General features: G+C 27.9%; 2 protein-coding genes across 2 annotated transcripts; both read left to right on the forward strand.

Moving 5' to 3' along the window:
- Positions 1–12026: 12026 nt before the first annotated feature.
- Positions 12027–14872, forward strand: LOC136086462 (uncharacterized). The gene is made up of 3 exons (XM_065808758.1): positions 12027–12216; positions 13933–14520; positions 14604–14872. Exons 1-3 carry the CDS (start codon positions 12027–12029, stop codon positions 14870–14872), a joined length of 1047 nt encoding a protein of 348 aa, XP_065664830.1.
- Positions 14873–15190: 318 nt separating this feature from the next.
- LOC136086463 (uncharacterized) lies at positions 15191–16511 on the forward strand. The gene is made up of 3 exons (XM_065808760.1): positions 15191–15799; positions 16061–16305; positions 16376–16511. Exons 1-3 carry the CDS (start codon positions 15191–15193, stop codon positions 16509–16511), a joined length of 990 nt encoding a protein of 329 aa, XP_065664832.1.
- The last annotated feature ends 847 nt before the right edge of the window (positions 16512–17358 follow it).

Consider the following 17358-nt stretch of genomic DNA (forward strand, 5'->3'; position numbering starts at 1 on the left):
TTAAGGGCATCTTCATAAACGCGTTTAGAGGAATTAAAAATATTTTCTTTAGAAGAGTTTTGGTTCAGCCAATTGCTAATTGAAATTGGAATTAGTTTTAGAATTTGTGGGGGATGGTTCCAATTCACATTAATATACAATAATTCGTCATTAGGTTTTTTGTAGGGCTTATAGGAAATTTCTGAGAGGTTAAATGTGACATCAAGAAAATTCACTATATTTAAATTCATATTCAATTCAATTTGGATGCCAATATTTTCAAAAAAATTAATAATATCTTTTCTAATTTTATCGAGTTGTGGCCCTGATTTTTATGCATTATTATTATGCCGTTGTTGCGATAAAGACCTAATTGATTAATTTGGATTATTTTAGCTAGGGTATTTAAAATAAACCTAACAAATAATAAACCTACAAATTCCGAAATTTCTGCCTCGTCGCAACTTCCCATTGTTACATCAAAGCATTCGTGCGTGGTTTTTTTCTTCCACGTTTTCTTATTAAAATAGAGTAAATTTTTTCTGCAGTGCCTAATTATATGGATAGTCCACAGTAATTTCTAAATGGGATTTTCCAAATTCTATTGTTTTATCTAAAATTTCCGCTTTAATAGAGGGGTAAAAATCAATATTATTAAATTGTATAAATGTGCATTCATTTTTATTGTTAATTTGAGAAAACCAATCTATAACGTCAGTGGTATTTTTCTACTAATGTAAACCTAATTGTTTTCGAACAGAGTTATTAATTTTGTCTAGTTTTATTTAACTAACGTGCCCTAATTCACTTTTTGAGGGTACTAGTAGCCTACAAGAGAGTTTATTTTAAAAATTTCCTTTGTGATCTTTTAGTGAAACAAACGCTAACAAACAGATATTATTAAATTTTTAAAAAATATTGGCTTCCAAATTGAATTGAATATAAATTTAAATATAGTGAATTTTCTTGATGTCACATTTAACCTCTCAGAAAGTTCCTATAAGCCCTACAAAAAACCTATTGACGAATTATTGTATACTAATATGAATTCGAACCATCCCCCGCAAACTCTAAAACTAATTCCAATTTCAATTAGCAATTGGCTGAACCAAAACTCTTCTAATAAAAATTTTTAACTCCTCTAAACGCGTTTATGAAGATGCCCTTAAAAAAAGTGGCTTTCAAAATTTCGAGCTAAAATTTGAAAAGAAATTTCCAAAATAGCGTAATAGATATAGAAACATAACTTGGTTTAACCCCCAGCACAGTACAGCAAAAATGTTTTAACAAATATAGGTAAAATTTTTCTAAAATTAGTAGACAAACATTTTCCTCCCTCTAATACATTACATAAGATTTTAATACCATTAAAGTAAGTTATAGTTGTACAAAAAATTTAGAAAGAATTATAAAAGGCCACAACTACGCGTTAATTAATAAAAATGAACATATAAAAAAAAAAAACACTGATTATTGTAATTGTAAACAAAAAATAGATTGCCCTCTAAATGGAAAATGCCTTTCGAAAAATATTATTTACAAGTGCATTGTTTTCTCACAAAATAACCCTGATAAACATTATATTGGCTTAACCGAGGGGTAATGGAAAAATCGTTATGCCTACCACAAACAATCGTTTAAACACAAAAAATATTCAAAAGAGACTAAGCTGTCAAAATATATTTGGGATTTAAAATAAAAAAATAAAAATTTTAATTTACAATGGTCTATTCTAAAATCTGCCCCTGCCTAAAATATCATTTCAAAAAAATGTATGCTATGTTTGCAAGAAAATCTTGAAATAATTACTCAATTAAATCAAGAAATTTTATTGAATAAAAAATCTGAATTAATTTCTAAATGTAGGCACGAAAACAAATAACTCTTAAAAAATTATAAAAACAAATGACCAAATTAAACTATACCCATTCCAAAGAAAATTATTTAATAATTACTTTCTGTAACTTTCCGTTAACAAAAAAATATAGTAATTAAAAAATTTTTTATAATTATTATAAGTTATAACTTCCTGAAAAATATTTTTTTCTTCAAATTGAATTTTTTTTAGATTTAGTAACTCTTCCTGATGATCCAGCAATGGCGAAACTTAAAGTAGAAGATACAGTTAGATAAGTGTTTTTTACTAATTTATATATATATATATATATATATATATATATATATATATATATATATATATATATATATTTATATATATATGTGTGTGTGTGTGTGTATGTATATATATATATATAAATATATGTATGTATATATATATATGTTATATATCATTTGAAAGCCCTTTAATACAGTATTTTTAGATGAAAAAATTATTAAAAACAAACAATTTAAAAAAAGGTTATAACGTTTATAGTAGGAAATTTTAGATATATGGATTTATTAAAAAAACTGGTTCCAAAATTTTTTTTTTTCACTGAAATTGTTTCAACTTTGTCAAATCTTATCAAAATGTCTATAACTTGGTATTAAAAGATAGATGTAAGAGTAGGCTACAAGTTTATATTAGGCTATAGGTATAGGGAGTGTCTAGAGGGCCAGAGGGGGTACGGTACACAATCGTAACCCTAAAAAAAGTTTTTCATCTGAAAGAGTGTTTTTTCTGATAAAACTTTTTATCTTTTTAGACAAAAAGTTGTTCTAATTCGCTTCCATTCCATTTTCAAATATTAGTGGTCTGTCTTATATTAAAGGGCGGATGTTTTTGTTACGTTTTAACACCCTCATAGTGAAATGTTACATTTCTATAAATACTTTAATCTTAAAAACACTGATTATATTTTGTGTTTAAAAGTATAAATTATACTTTCTTACTCTACAACCTTTTCATGTGGTGTACAAATTGGCATTAGGGGCGGGATATGTGCCACGCCTAACTCCTCCCCTCCCTTGTCTTCTTTAGTCTTCCAATCTAAAAAAAAATTTTTAAAGAGATTTTAAAAAAGATTTTAAATTGAGTTTATTGAAAATTAGAAATTTGTATACAAGTTTATTTTACTGCATTAGTAAGGAAAGGGGCGTGTGCCACAACTAACACCCTTTCTCCCCTTCCTTCCTTTCATATTCAAACTTGAAAAAAATTTCAACAGAAATTTAAAAACGTTTTTAAGTTGCGATTATTTAAAATAGAGAACTTTACAAATCTAAAATAAAATCACATTACAAAATGCAGGTTGGAGTTATCCACCCTAAAAAAAAGACTTTTTATATTTATTAACTCAATAAAATAATACACATAAATTTAACACTGTATTTAATATGAGCTATGAAATCCTCAAAAAGTCCTGATCGTATCTAAAAGTTTATAACTATTTATAGGTACAACTTGACTAATTTTTATACTACAACTTTTAATCACATTGAAAATATACAAAATATTTCATTAAAACAATTACACTTGTCAATGCTTTATTTTTAAATTATTTTGGGTAAAAAAATTTTAAATAAATAATTTAAATGTTTGAAAAAAATTGAGACAAAATGGAAAACAAACTTGATGATATTACATATAATTTTTTAATAAAAAAAACAAGAATGGTGGTGCCTAATGATTGTGTATGCCACCATTAACCACAAAGCTGCTACCATGCTGTCTTTGTCTGCAAACTTCTCCACAACAGTTTTCTTCTGCTGTAGCTCCTAGCACCCCTGTTAGGAGGATGATAGGTCCAGCTAAATAATTGTCCGTCATTCCCTCCTAACTGGACCCATCACAAAAATGAGCGACTGCTAGTCGGTCCAGGGTGCTGATACATACATCTCTGATAGACATCATATGTAAGATCTAACGACATTGAATTGTAAATAGATTAGTACTGAATGGTATTATGTAACATTTAATATAAACCAACTATTTGTGAAAGTCATTGGCTGAACAAATAAAATGAAAGACTAATAAATCAATTAGAGCTTTAAAACTATTAATCAATGTAAAAATTTAAATACTGCTCTTGATTTTACTTCCACTGCACTTTGATGGATAACATGATAAAAATGTATTAAATAGTGTTTGTAAATATAAAATATAATGAATGCAATATTCATTTAGAAAAAAAATTATTACAAAACACTATGTAATTGTCAAAAGTAAGTTACAAAAGTAACAATCGTCAAATCAGTTCTGTGTAAGATACAACCTTATTAACAAAATGAAAATAAACAATGAAAATGTAACAGTAAAAATATAAAAAATATATTTATTTTATCTGAAATATTATTCTTTTTATATGTAACATTAGAAAACAATAAGTTTTTACATTTATCATTATTTTTTGTTTCAAAAATAAGTTAATTATAATATTATTATGAAATAAAAGAAATTAACTTATTATCTGTTAGAGAATTAAAAAAACTTTTATTTATACTTTGCGTTTTAATTTTAATGTAATAATAAAAGTCAAAATAATACAAAATTGCAATAATTTTTTTAGAGTCGGCATCCCCTTCCCCTTCTATCCGCCCCGTTTTTGCTAACCGAAAAAAAAAAAACAACAACAACAAAAAACAAAAATAGGTACCAAAAGTTCTACACTAATTAAATTATTTGCTGGTATTTATTTTTCGTTGAAAATTGGCTTGTAAATAGGAAATGCATGTAGAAAATTATTTTAATAATAAAAAAAGGGGATCGACATTTCTACGACTGCAATTTCATGTGTGAACATCAACCAAATTTTCATGTAGAATTTTCGAAAAAATAATCCATAAAAAGGTATGCTAACCATACATTATAGTCATAAAAAAATAAAGATTAATCTTTCGTCTTTTAAAAATAGTCTAGGTTCATATATGTTTCAAATAAGAATCACCACAGAATAACGTTTGCCTTGGACTACCTAAAAAAAGTGGTAAACTTAATCTAACACAAATTAAAGTATTAGTTGGTATTTTTTTTTTTTTTTTTGAAATTTGGCAAGTGAATAAGAAATGCATGTAGAAAACTATTTTAATAATAAAAAAAGGGGGATCGACATTTTTTCGACTGCGATTACATGTGTGAACATCAACCAAATATTCAGGAGCAAAATAATTCATAAAAAAGTTCAGTAACCATACATAAAAGACTTAAAAAAATCAAGATTATCTCTTCTTCTTTCAAAAAAGAATCTATGAGTATATTTGTTTCTAAAAAAAAATTCTACAAAAATACGTCTGCCCCACGCTGACTAAAAAAGTGTTAAAAAAATTAGAACCAAAATTTTAGCATAAAATTCGGTTCCTTAAATCGCGATTTCCGCTTACCTATATATATAATATAAATTAGCAAGAACCTGTCTATTAGTCGCTTTTCATTTATTAATTCAAGATGCCATAAAAAACTCCTTTTTGCATTTGAAAGTTCCTTTTACATTTGTATTAAAAATGCGTTTACAATAATAAAAATAAGTATTGATGTTGCGAGATTTAACTAATTTAATTTTGATTTAATAAACATTCTGGATCTTTTTTTGGCGAAAAATTTACTGGACGCGAAAAAGACGTTCAATTGACGTTTAGAATTTAAATGGGACGGACGGACGCTAATTGAACGTCTATAGGACGTCTTTTTCACGCCCCGTGCCCACTGGGTATGCCTTCAAAGAAAAATACAATTATTTACAATAGATTATTTGGTGAGGATGAAGAACAGCAAAACACACGTGAACAGGGGCATTCAGCTGAAAATAACGAAAAAACTACAGGAAACACACTACCGTTAACACTGGAGGAAGAACGACATAAAATATTAGAAAGTGCAAAATGTCCAATTTTGCAAAGTTGCGGAGATAAATCAGCTGATATTAAAAAAGAATTTCATTATTTTCAAAAACTAAAAAATATTTTAAGAAAAGTTGTATCAAGCGTTAATGACGATAAAACCAACATCAACAAATTCCGAACGAACATTTTCTGTAGCATCCAACTTCTGTACAAGAATTCGTTCTAGATTATCGGACAACTCATTAAGTGCATTAGTTTTTTAAAAGTTTTATTTTTTAAGTAAAAATAACTGCTCTGTTTTGTATTAAAAACTTGAAAGTATTTTAATTGAGTTGAGTTTATTTTTGCTAGTATATTTACATGCATTTTATAAAATGCGATATTTTTAAAATGGTACTGTCAAGTTTATTTGGTAGTTTAAGATTGTAATAAAAGTATATCATAATATATTTACGTTAGACGTTGAACTGGCTAAAAGTTTTTTGAAGTTTAACGTATACCAAATCCATTTCTACAAATCGGCGTAAGAACAAATAATCCTTTCATGCTATTGTTAAAATTGCAAGTTAAAAAGACGTATTGGACCCGGATCCGATAAATATTCTTAGACTCGACTTGGACTCGTCGGGTCTAAAAATGCCGTGTTTTCCCAAACCGTAGTTATTTGCTTTCAGTAACGACAAGAATATTTGCGAATGTTTATTATTCAACTTGTTATATAGTAGTAAAAACTAGAAAATATAAATTGTTTTTATTTTGTTTAACCACTTTAAAAAAGAATATGGAAAAAAGAAGAAAGTCACGTTCTGGTTATATATCCCAGGTAAAAAAGAGAAGCAAATTATAAATAGTGTCCGGACTCTCAATGCACTAAAAACTAGTTCGGAACGAAATAAAAACTTTATTCCGACTTACGATAAAAATCGGTTTCGAGAAAAAAATCTTGAAAGTCGGAAATTTCTCGAATTTTTCGAAAAGTTTTTCGACACTGTTTGTAGTGTTTCGGCAATCATATTTTATCAAAAAAATTTCTCATTTTTTCTCGAAATTTTTTTTACTGTAATCCTTAATTTTTTTTTGAAGTAATTAGCTTATACGATATAAAAAGTCCAAAACATAAATTAACAGTTCTAATTATTAGTTTTTAATTCCACAGCTTTTTACTGAAATAAAAAAATCTTTTATCAAAAAAAATCTTTATTTTTGATTTTGTGAATTGATTTTACTGTACTTTTTCTTTTTTAAACGTGTAAAGCTTTGTTTCTTAAAAAGTTTCGCAATCTCCATATTCTATGCATGCAGGGTTTGTAAAACAAATAGGGTAACCTGGGGCAAAACGAGACACCGGGGCAAAATGAGACATATAGGCTTTGTATCTTTGTAGATAATTTTTTTAAATTGATTCAGTAATTTTTTTTTATTATATTAAAAATGTCCTGTTTTTTTTATGTTTTAAAGTAGTTTCCGTCAGTTTCTTTTATATAATATGACATAGAAAAGTAAGTTTAAAAGCTTACGAGTTGCGTCAATTTGATTGAAAAATTAAAATTATTTTTTTTTTCTTTTGTGAAAAAAATCCACATACGCTGCCATTTTTTACCACAGAACAAACATAATATTGAGTTTTTAGATTTAGAAAAGTGCTTTTTGATAACCAAGAACAAGATCTAAATAAGTATATTAAAGATTTGGATAGTTCATTTTATAGTCTCTCAATGATGGATATCAAATTAATAGATTTTGAGTTTTGCAAAAAAAATTTAATTACAAATCCTTTTAACAAAGATAGTAAATTAGTTGAAGAATTTGTGTGAGGCATTTTAAAACGCCTTCCTGATTTATCACTAAGGAAACCACCCAGTGGGCACGCAACGTTTTATTCACGTTTCAATCACGTGTATTTTAGTTGACTTCGTCCAGGTAACTATTTTACGTGAAAGTTACGTGAAAGTTACGTGCCGAAATATCGCGTCTAACGGAACTTTTTTTATTCTCAAAAAAAACCTGTGATAAGAAATATAAAATTATATTTTTTATTATATTTTTTTTTTTATATAGTATAGTTTTTGTATTCATTATATTAGTTATAATTATTTTACTTTTATGATGACATTGTTATTTTTTATTATAGTTTAATCATAATTTAAAAAAAAATGATAATATCTTATAACGCAATGCATTTAAAACAATACTAAATAGTCCAATATATTTTAGGTTGTAACATCTAATATCCAATTTACATCAAATTAAGTTAAATAAATTAGTACCAAGCGTCCCTATTTGTCACACAAATAAGATTAAACTCAAATACAAGGTATGCTTTTTTTCTACTTTATGATATAATAATTTAGACTGGTGAATTTGTCCATTTTGCTTACTTAATTTAGTACAAAATAAGTTATGTTATAACGAATTTAATATCAAATTAAGTAAGCTACATGGACAAATTATAAGTTCTAGCAGAACTTATTCTTGATTCTTGAGCAATAATAATGTCTGTAGAACTTCTGCATACATTATTGCTCAAAAGTCAGTTAGGTAAAAAGCAAAAATAGATTTTCTTCTATTATTTGGTTTTTATCAACAAGAATAAAGAATTTATCAAAGATGATATCAATAAACAAATGTGTTATGTTATTTATTATTGATATATGTATATATTATTATTATTATATACTTTATCTTTTTGTAATATATGACATCTTGATCTTGTGCTTTACTTGTTAAAAAAGGTTAATACTTATTTATTTCATTTTTTTATATTATTTAAATATTATATGATTAATATATATATATTTGAACTGTATTTATAAAATTATTATTGTATATTTTATATGACTTTTATTGATATTGTTATTATGTACAATATAAAACAGGTTTTTAACGCGGATTTGTTCAATGTTTTCCCCACAAAAAGATGATTATGATGCTATTGTATTTGAAACTGCATTATACTTATCTTTCAATGTTGACAACCTTCCAATATGTAAAGCAAGTTTCTCTCATATAAAGCATTGCTTTTTTTTAAAATTGTTTCATGGTTTAGATCAAAGAAATAGGAACACCAGAAAATCTTGTTGCCAAAACAGTTGGCGACTCACAAGGTAAGACTTGTGTTAAAAGTATGTGATTTAAGATAATTATTTAATAATCATATTATTATTTAAGTTTTTATTTGTTTCTTTTTAGCTAAATTTGGTGTCGCTAGCTATTATTGGAGAAAATATAGACTTATTTATTAGATAAGGTTTGATGCATGCTCTTACCCGGTTTCCTTCTTCACGTTTAAATCATGTATATTTTAGGTGACCTCGTCCAGGTTACAATTTTACTTGATTGAAGCATAAAAGTTACGTTGCCAAAATATTGTGTATTTTGGATCTTTTTTTATTCTCAATAAAAACCTATGATTAGAAACTTGGAAAGATATTCTTTATTTTATTTACTATTTTTTTATAATTGAGTTTCAGGGATTATTTGTTTTGGGATATTCCCGGAATACCAGATGTTTTTCTGAAATTTATCTTTTTCCAAATATCCGAAAAATTTTCCATACATGCAAGTTAAAGTATATATTATTGTCATCAACTTGGCTGAATGCAAAATTAAGGGGAAAATTAGGGGGAAAACATTCTGAATTTTTTCAGGATATTTTCCGCAAACAATTTTCAAAATTTTTTAAATATAATGATTATATGAAATATGTAGTTTATATATTCATTATTGTAATTACTTTTTATTATACTTTTACAAAAATATAATTATTTTACATTGCAGTTTTATAATAATAAAAAAAAATATCAGGGTAAAAGATATCTTATAACATCGCAATACATTTTTGACAAAAATAAAATGTCACATATATAATATTTTATCTAAACATATTATATTATTTTAAATCTAAGCTTTATCAATTTAGGTTTAATAAATATATTACAAAGCTTAGTTCAAAATCGTGTAACGTTATGGCAGATAATTCTCATATTGCAACATGCAAAAAATCAAACCCTAATACAAGGTATACTTTTTTTTTCTACCCTATTATATAGTATTTTAGACTGTCAAATTTGCCAATGTAATTAATTTAATGATAAATAAGTTATTATACCTTATTTAATATTAAGTTTATTAAACTACATGACAAATGATAAGTTCTGTATAAAATATTATTGACTAGGAAGATCCAATGGTATTGTTATGTTATTGCCTAGTAATATCATTCTGTAGTAAGACACAATAACTGTTTAACTTTAAAGTTTGAGAAAATTCACTTTTCTCTCTCTTCGTCTTTTTTGGTGATCGCACCCTGTAGCAAGAATTTAATTTAGTTCATATTTTGTTGGAGAATGCAACTTGATTCTGAGTTGAATTTTCAGCACTCGGTATTTATTGGTGACCTAATTTGACAATACTTTATTATACATAACTTTAGTTTTATACTTAATATATTATATATAATTAGGGGTAGATGAGGCTCCTTAGCCGTGGTGAATGTTTCCACAGCTAAAGGAGCCTTAAGATGAAAATCTTACCATGGGTATCAAAATCATGATATAAAATCCCCACTATAATGTTGTGTGGTTATGTGGTAACTATTACATTTTTAAAAATTGTTATAATTTTTCTGTGTGCATTCTAAAATTAGATTTAATGTTCAAAACTTTGTAGATTACTCATTTAAAGCCACTTCGTGGGCTGTCACCTTTGCATCTAGTGAGTTAATGTATGAACAAGTTAATGCAAAAACAAGTGCAAATATAAAAAGATGGAAAACAAAGAAAACAAATTATCATGTTATCACATAATACACAGATGTTATCACATAAGGTGAGTACAGGTCTTTTTCTAATCACGCGCATCAGTTATTAACTTTATATATAGATATATATTTATCTATAGACAGATATTAGATATAGATATATATAGATAAACAATATTTTTTTAGACTTGTATTTTTTATTTTGTACTTCATTTTTTTATTTATCTGTCGACTTTTTTGTTATGTCTTTTTTTATTAAATCCTTATTTATTTTTTAGCAATGAGAGTATAAAATTAGAAGACAAATGACTTTTTATTTTTCCACATTGTATGTAGTATTGTTTTCAGGTAAATCTGATTCATTTGATAAAGTTTGATGCGTACTCTTATAGGAGAAAATATCGACTGATTCGTTAGATTAAGTTTGAAGCGTGCATTTATGGGAGAATATATCGAGTGTTTCGTTAGATTAAGTTTGAAGTGCGCTCTTTTTGGATCGAAACGTGCTCTTCGTATGTTGCAGATCTATGACTTTGTACTTATTACTTATTGGATATAAGGAGGATATTTTAACAAAAGTGCAGCTTTTATTACAAATTCAAAATGTTTATGTCAAGAACTAGTATACTGACTGATAAAACCATGTAATTTAATGCGTATTAATAATTTCCCCGACGATGAGTTTTTTTTCTTTACGCGATTCCAAACACTTTGTTTTCATAAAGCATAGTTATTGCTTAAATATTACGTGCCAAAATTAACGTAAAAAGCACCTCTTTTAGACGTGCTTTTTACGTTAATTGGACCAAAAAGTCACCTAAATATCACGTGCCAAAAGTAACGTGAAAAACACGTCCATAAATCACATGAATTGGTCATATCATGGGGACCAAAAAGTTACCTAAATGTCACGTGCCAAAATAACGTGAAATTCACGTTTTTGTCACGTCGCTGTGCCTACTGGGCAGAAGCAATTTCTATTTGAATGAACAGTTTGGATTTGAACAAAGATTATGTTAAAATCTGTTTTAATAGCCTAGATAATTTGTTAGATAAATATCACTTTGAACCATACTAAATTTTTAATTGTGATGAGTCTGGGTTGTCATGCGTCCATGAGCCATTAAAAGGTATCATATCTACAGGAAAACGGTGTGTTTCATCTGTAACAAGTGGGGAAAAAGGAGTCACAATAACAATTTTATGTGCATGTAATTCTGTTGGTCATTATGTACCATCCATGAACATACTTGAACGCAAAAAAAAAAAAATTTATACTCACAGGTAATGCTCCAGTTCGAACTATTCAAGGATGCTCAGAAAATGACTGGGTTAATACTGATTTATTTCTTGAATATGTACAACATTGTGTTAAACATTTACGATTCACTTGATCAACAAAGTTTTAGTTATTTTTGACAGTCTTCGTTCTCATACTAAAAGCTTAAAACTTATAGACTATGCTCGTGACAATGGTTTGTTTTTGCTATTGCTACCATCACACAGAACTCATAAACTTCACCATTGGACCGTGGATTTTTAAGCCTTTGAAAACCTTTTTTAATTAAGTATGTATGAGCTGGATGCGAAACCATTCAGGAAGAATAAATACAAACAGAAAATCTTGGAATTTTTTAATGAAGCATATTTAAAAGCAGCTAATATGGAAAATGCTACTTCAAGTTTTAGAGCAACTGGAATTGTCCCATTTAATCGGCATTTGTTAGAAAATGAATATCCAAGGGCGTCTTTGAGTGATAGTAATAATAAAATTAGGTTATCTATACCTCATGAAATTCACTTTGAACGCGATAGCAAAAAAAGAAAGTGAAATTTTACTGCAGTCAGAGTTGAATACATTAGAATTAATGAGTCATGATAAATTAAAGCTAATCGAAAACTTTTGATAGACCACTGTTGTTAATAAGAAAGCTGAATAAATTTTGTACAAAAAATAACAAAGAAAAAAAAGATTTTTTTTAAATTTTGTGGCTTTTTCTTATTCTCCTTAAAAACATATTGTCGTCAAATATAGACGATTTATAAAAAATAGTTGTTTTTGAAAATTATCGATAACAATTAATTTTTATCGAAAGTACCCGAACAGGAATCGATAAATATTTTATTCATTTCGACTTTACGAAAATAAAACAACGGAAACGAGAACTAATAATTTATCGCTTCCCAATTTTTCAGTTTTTATTGAAAATTTCTCGAAATTACTCGTAAACCGGAATTTTATTACACAATTTTATTACAAAATCCGGACACTAATTTTTTTGTTTATAACATTTAGAACATGTTATTTTTAAGGTTCATTTTTTGTTCTCAATTAGGGTTGTTGTTTATTTTGTTCTGCTTTTTATTAATATATTTATAATACAAAACTCTGAAAACTCTGTATCATGATCTGTCATGCATGTCAACCAGAGCCGTAACTAGGCTCCCCCACACCCCCAACTGGGGGGGGGGGGGGCTAGCATTTTGAGGGGCCCTTTTTGTAATTTGAAATTATTTTTTTTGTATTTTTTATAATAAGAATATTTGAATATATATACAGTTACTTTTACTATTAATAAAAAAACATGGCCATTTAAACACGATATTTCCAAAATTAGGCAAGCGTGAAAAAAGCAATAATATTTTTCATGAAGAAAAAAAAAAAATATGTTTAACTCCCGATGTCCGAATTTTATGAAAAACGCGAGCTTTATAAAAATCTGTCAAACCGTTAAAGAGAAACCATTAAGCAGCAGCCAATCGTGCAAAGAAATATATTTCTCTAAGTCGCATATTTTATTAGGTGCAAATATATTATTATTTGTATTTAGCTTACATATTTCAATGTCTATTTATTTATAAATTATAAATCGTTTTTTATTTTTGGTGATTCACAATTTGTCTTGGTAATAATTTATTTTATTACTATCCTTTATGTTATTACTTTTGCTTTAATACTATGAAATAAAGAGTCTATTATTTGTTTCAATTAAATCATACGCATTGTTTTTAAAGAAACAAATGTATAGCATTGGAAAACTGTTACGTTAAAATGCAATATGTAAAAATGCAAAGGCATTTGTTTATTTTAAAGTTCAAATGATTATAAGGTCATTATCATTAAACTAATTTTTTTGTTATTATTGTTATTATTATTGTTGTTATTGTTGTTATTATTATTATTATTGTTGTTATTGTTATTATTACTATTATTACTGTTATTATTATTATTATTATTATTATTATTACTATTATTATTACTATTATTATTGTTATTATTATTATTATTATTATTATTATTATTATTATTATTATTATTATTATTATTATTATTATTATTATTATTATTATTATGCGTTGTTAGTTTTTTATATTAAAAAAAAAAAAACAATGAAGGTTTCCAAAAATTTATAATTGTATTTCGATAGTATATCACAATATAATTATTGGTATAAAAATATAATTATTGGTAAAAGTGAAAAGTGGTACCACTAAGAGAAGAGAAAAAGCTGCAGCCAAGGAGGAAATCGCAAATCACCCCAAGCTAACACATTTTTTGAAACCATTAGTTCAGACTAGAAGTGTTTCGATACCAACAGAAACTACAAATAATTCTGATTGTCATTATTTGAATACTAGAGTAGAGTCAGATAGGTTGATATGCGAGTCTACCTCAAGTGGCATAACAATTCCGCCTATTTTTCTCAGTGATCATCCTTCTGAGTGGGCAGATCATGTTTCTGACGCACAGAGGTGTGACATTGTTAAACGTGGTTTCAAAAAGATCGAAATTGATTTTCCATACAATTTAGAAAGAAGACGATTTTCACTGAATTATTATAACTGCAAGATGAAGAATGAAGAAATCTTTGAACGCACATGGCTCATATATTTTTTGAACAGCAATAAAGTGTTTTGTTTTTGTTGCAAACTTTTTGGGATAACTTCTTCACCATTCCGGCAAGGAATGAACACTTGGGAAGGCTTGTCAAAAAAACTTAAAGAACACGAAACATGCAGTGCACATTTCAAGTGCTTTGAACAATGGATGACTTTACGAAAAGGTTAACTGGTATTTTCTTTAATTTATTGCTTTGTTACTTTTTTTTCGTAATTAATTTCTTTTTCCTCAATTTTGGTGATGCAGGCATTGCAAATCAAGCTACCATAGACAAGAAACAACAAAAGTTGCTTCATAAAGAGCGGATATTTTGGAGGGCTGTGTTAGAAAGGATACTAGACATTACCTTATTTCTTTCTGCAAGAAATCTTGCGTTCCGTGGTTCAGACACAGCCATTGGTTCAAAGAGCAATGGAAACTTTCTTGGGTTGTTTGAATTACTGGCTGAGTATGATCCGTTCTCAATGAGCTTATGCAAAGAATTCAGGACGAAGAAACTAAGTGGCACTACTTGAGCAATGACACACAGAACGAGTTGATTAGACTTTTAGCCTAGGAGATTGAATCCAAAAACCTTTCTAAAGTAAAAAAGGCAAAATACTATTTTAGATTGTACGCAAGACGTTTTGCACAAAGAACAAATGAGCATTATTCTGCGATCAGTAACATGTACTCCTGGAGTAGGTATCGACATTTCCATAAATTTCTTTAAATATCTCACTGTAAATGATACCACTGGAAAAGGGCTTTTCAATGCATTTTTAAATCAGGCAAAAAATTGGGGTCTAAATATTTTAGACTCTTGAGGTCAATCTTACGATAATGGTGCTAATATGAAAGTAAAAGTAAAAAGTGTTCAAGGAAGGTTTCTGAAAATGAATCCTAAGGCCTTATATGTTCCATGTGCTAACCATTCACTCAATCTTGTTATTTCTGATGGTGCACTGTCATCCATCAGTGCAATTTCTTTTTTTGGTGTTCTTTCAAGGTTATACACGCTCTTTTCATCGTCTCCTCCTCGATGGGAAATTTTAAAATCATGCGTGGCAATTTCAGTCAAGCCACAATCAGATACCAGATGGGAAAGTAGAATAAACTGTGTTAAACCACTTCGCTTCTATTTAAAAGAAATCTTAGAGGCACTTGAAAAATTGGAAGAACATGCCTTAGAAAAAAGAGATGGGGCAATAGCCACAGAAGTACGATCGCTGACAGAATATATTAGAACATTGCCTTTCTTTTTATCAATCAATATTTTGTATGACGTTTTATTTCAAATTAATAAATCAAGTAAGCTGCTTCAGTCTTCTGCAACCTCTCTCGACATATTAGCTAGTGAAATAAATGCAACAAAAGCGTTTGTTTATGAGTATCGCGAAAATGGATTTTCTGACGCACGTGTTAAGGCATCAGAAATCGCAAAAGTATTGGGTATTGAAAAGGTTTTTTCGATAGTGCGTTTACAAAAAAGAAATCGATTTATTCATACGAGTGTGCTGATCACACTTGGCAACCTGAACATCAGTATAAAGCAGATTTCTTTTTGCCACTAATTGCTATGTCAATTGCATCAGTAAAAGAGCGTTTTGAACAGATCAACATTGTCACAAAGCTTTATGACTTTTTTTTACCAATCTGAGAGTCTTATCAAAGCTTGTAATAAAAATTTTCTGTCTGCTTGTTGCAAAAATTTGCAAATAAAGCTTGCTGATATAGATTCTGAGGATTTAGAATTGGAGTTAAAACGTTTTGTCATAGTTATAAAGGAGGAAAAAAATGCTTTCCTAAAATCTGCATATGACTTCACAAACTACATCTACAAAGAAGAGCTGCAAGTAACTTATCCCAATCTAGTTATCGCGTTACGAATCATTCTTACTTTACCAGTTACTGTTGCACGTGCAGAACGTAGCTTCAGCAAGTTAAAACTAATTAAAACATTTCATAGGTTAGTATAAATAATCTTGCTTCAATATACATAAACACGTGTAGCTTTATTTCTTTATATTTTTAAATAGGTCAACAATGGTCGATGAACGTTTGTCTTCCTTAGCAATGCTGTCTATTGAGAACGAAGCTGCAAGAACATTAAGTTATGAAGGCATAATAAATGAGTTTGCAAGCATGAAAACACGTCGCAAACCCTTTTTTTGATGGTTTGCGACGTACTTCTATTATCTGCGTAATACATTTACAGTAGTTAAAGAAACTCTTCACTAGTAACTCTATATCAATTTAACAATTATCTAATTGAATTTAGGCGTTAATTTGATTGCATTTAGTCTTATGAACGGCGACGTTAAAATATGTCAGGTACCCAGCTGTTTTGAAGTCATCTGTAAAATTTATCCACTTTTTATAAGTGTATTGAAGGCACGTTTTCTTATAAAACAATATCTTATTATATAGTATACATTTACTATCGGACCTAAAAAAATTAAATAAGCTATAAATTTTGGGTTATATGTTTTGAAATAATGCTAAGATAAAAAATGCAATACAAACCCTAATGTCAGGAGTTTATATGTAATGTCTTAGTTCGTTCTGATAAATGGAAAGGTCGCTGCAAAAAGAAACACGCATCCAAATTTGGGAGGTTAGTAATAATTAATATTTTTACTACATTCCATACAATATGTTAATGTAAGGATGTATTTATTTCAAAAATTCTGAGCAAGAGAATTGTTTCAAATTTATCAAGTATCAAAGTCGAAATAAATTGGATTATTGGCCAAAGTTACGGTGGCTCAAGTAACTGCAGAGGCAAATTAAATGCCCTAAAAACATTATTCTATAAAGTTGCTCCAAAAGCCATGTATGTTTGGTGCAGTGCACATCGATTAAATCTAGTTATTGAATCCGTTTTAAAATATTGTTCCGAAATTACCAATATTTTAGGAATTATTCAAGAACTGGTTTTTACTCAATCTATCACATATGCAAAACATTTAATAACAACAAAGTATGACGGATTATTAGTGTGTGGTGATTTCAATTTACC

This window comes from Hydra vulgaris, chromosome 10 (genome assembly GCF_038396675.1).
Source record: "Hydra vulgaris chromosome 10, alternate assembly HydraT2T_AEP".
Lineage (NCBI taxonomy): Eukaryota > Metazoa > Cnidaria > Hydrozoa > Anthoathecata > Hydridae > Hydra > Hydra vulgaris.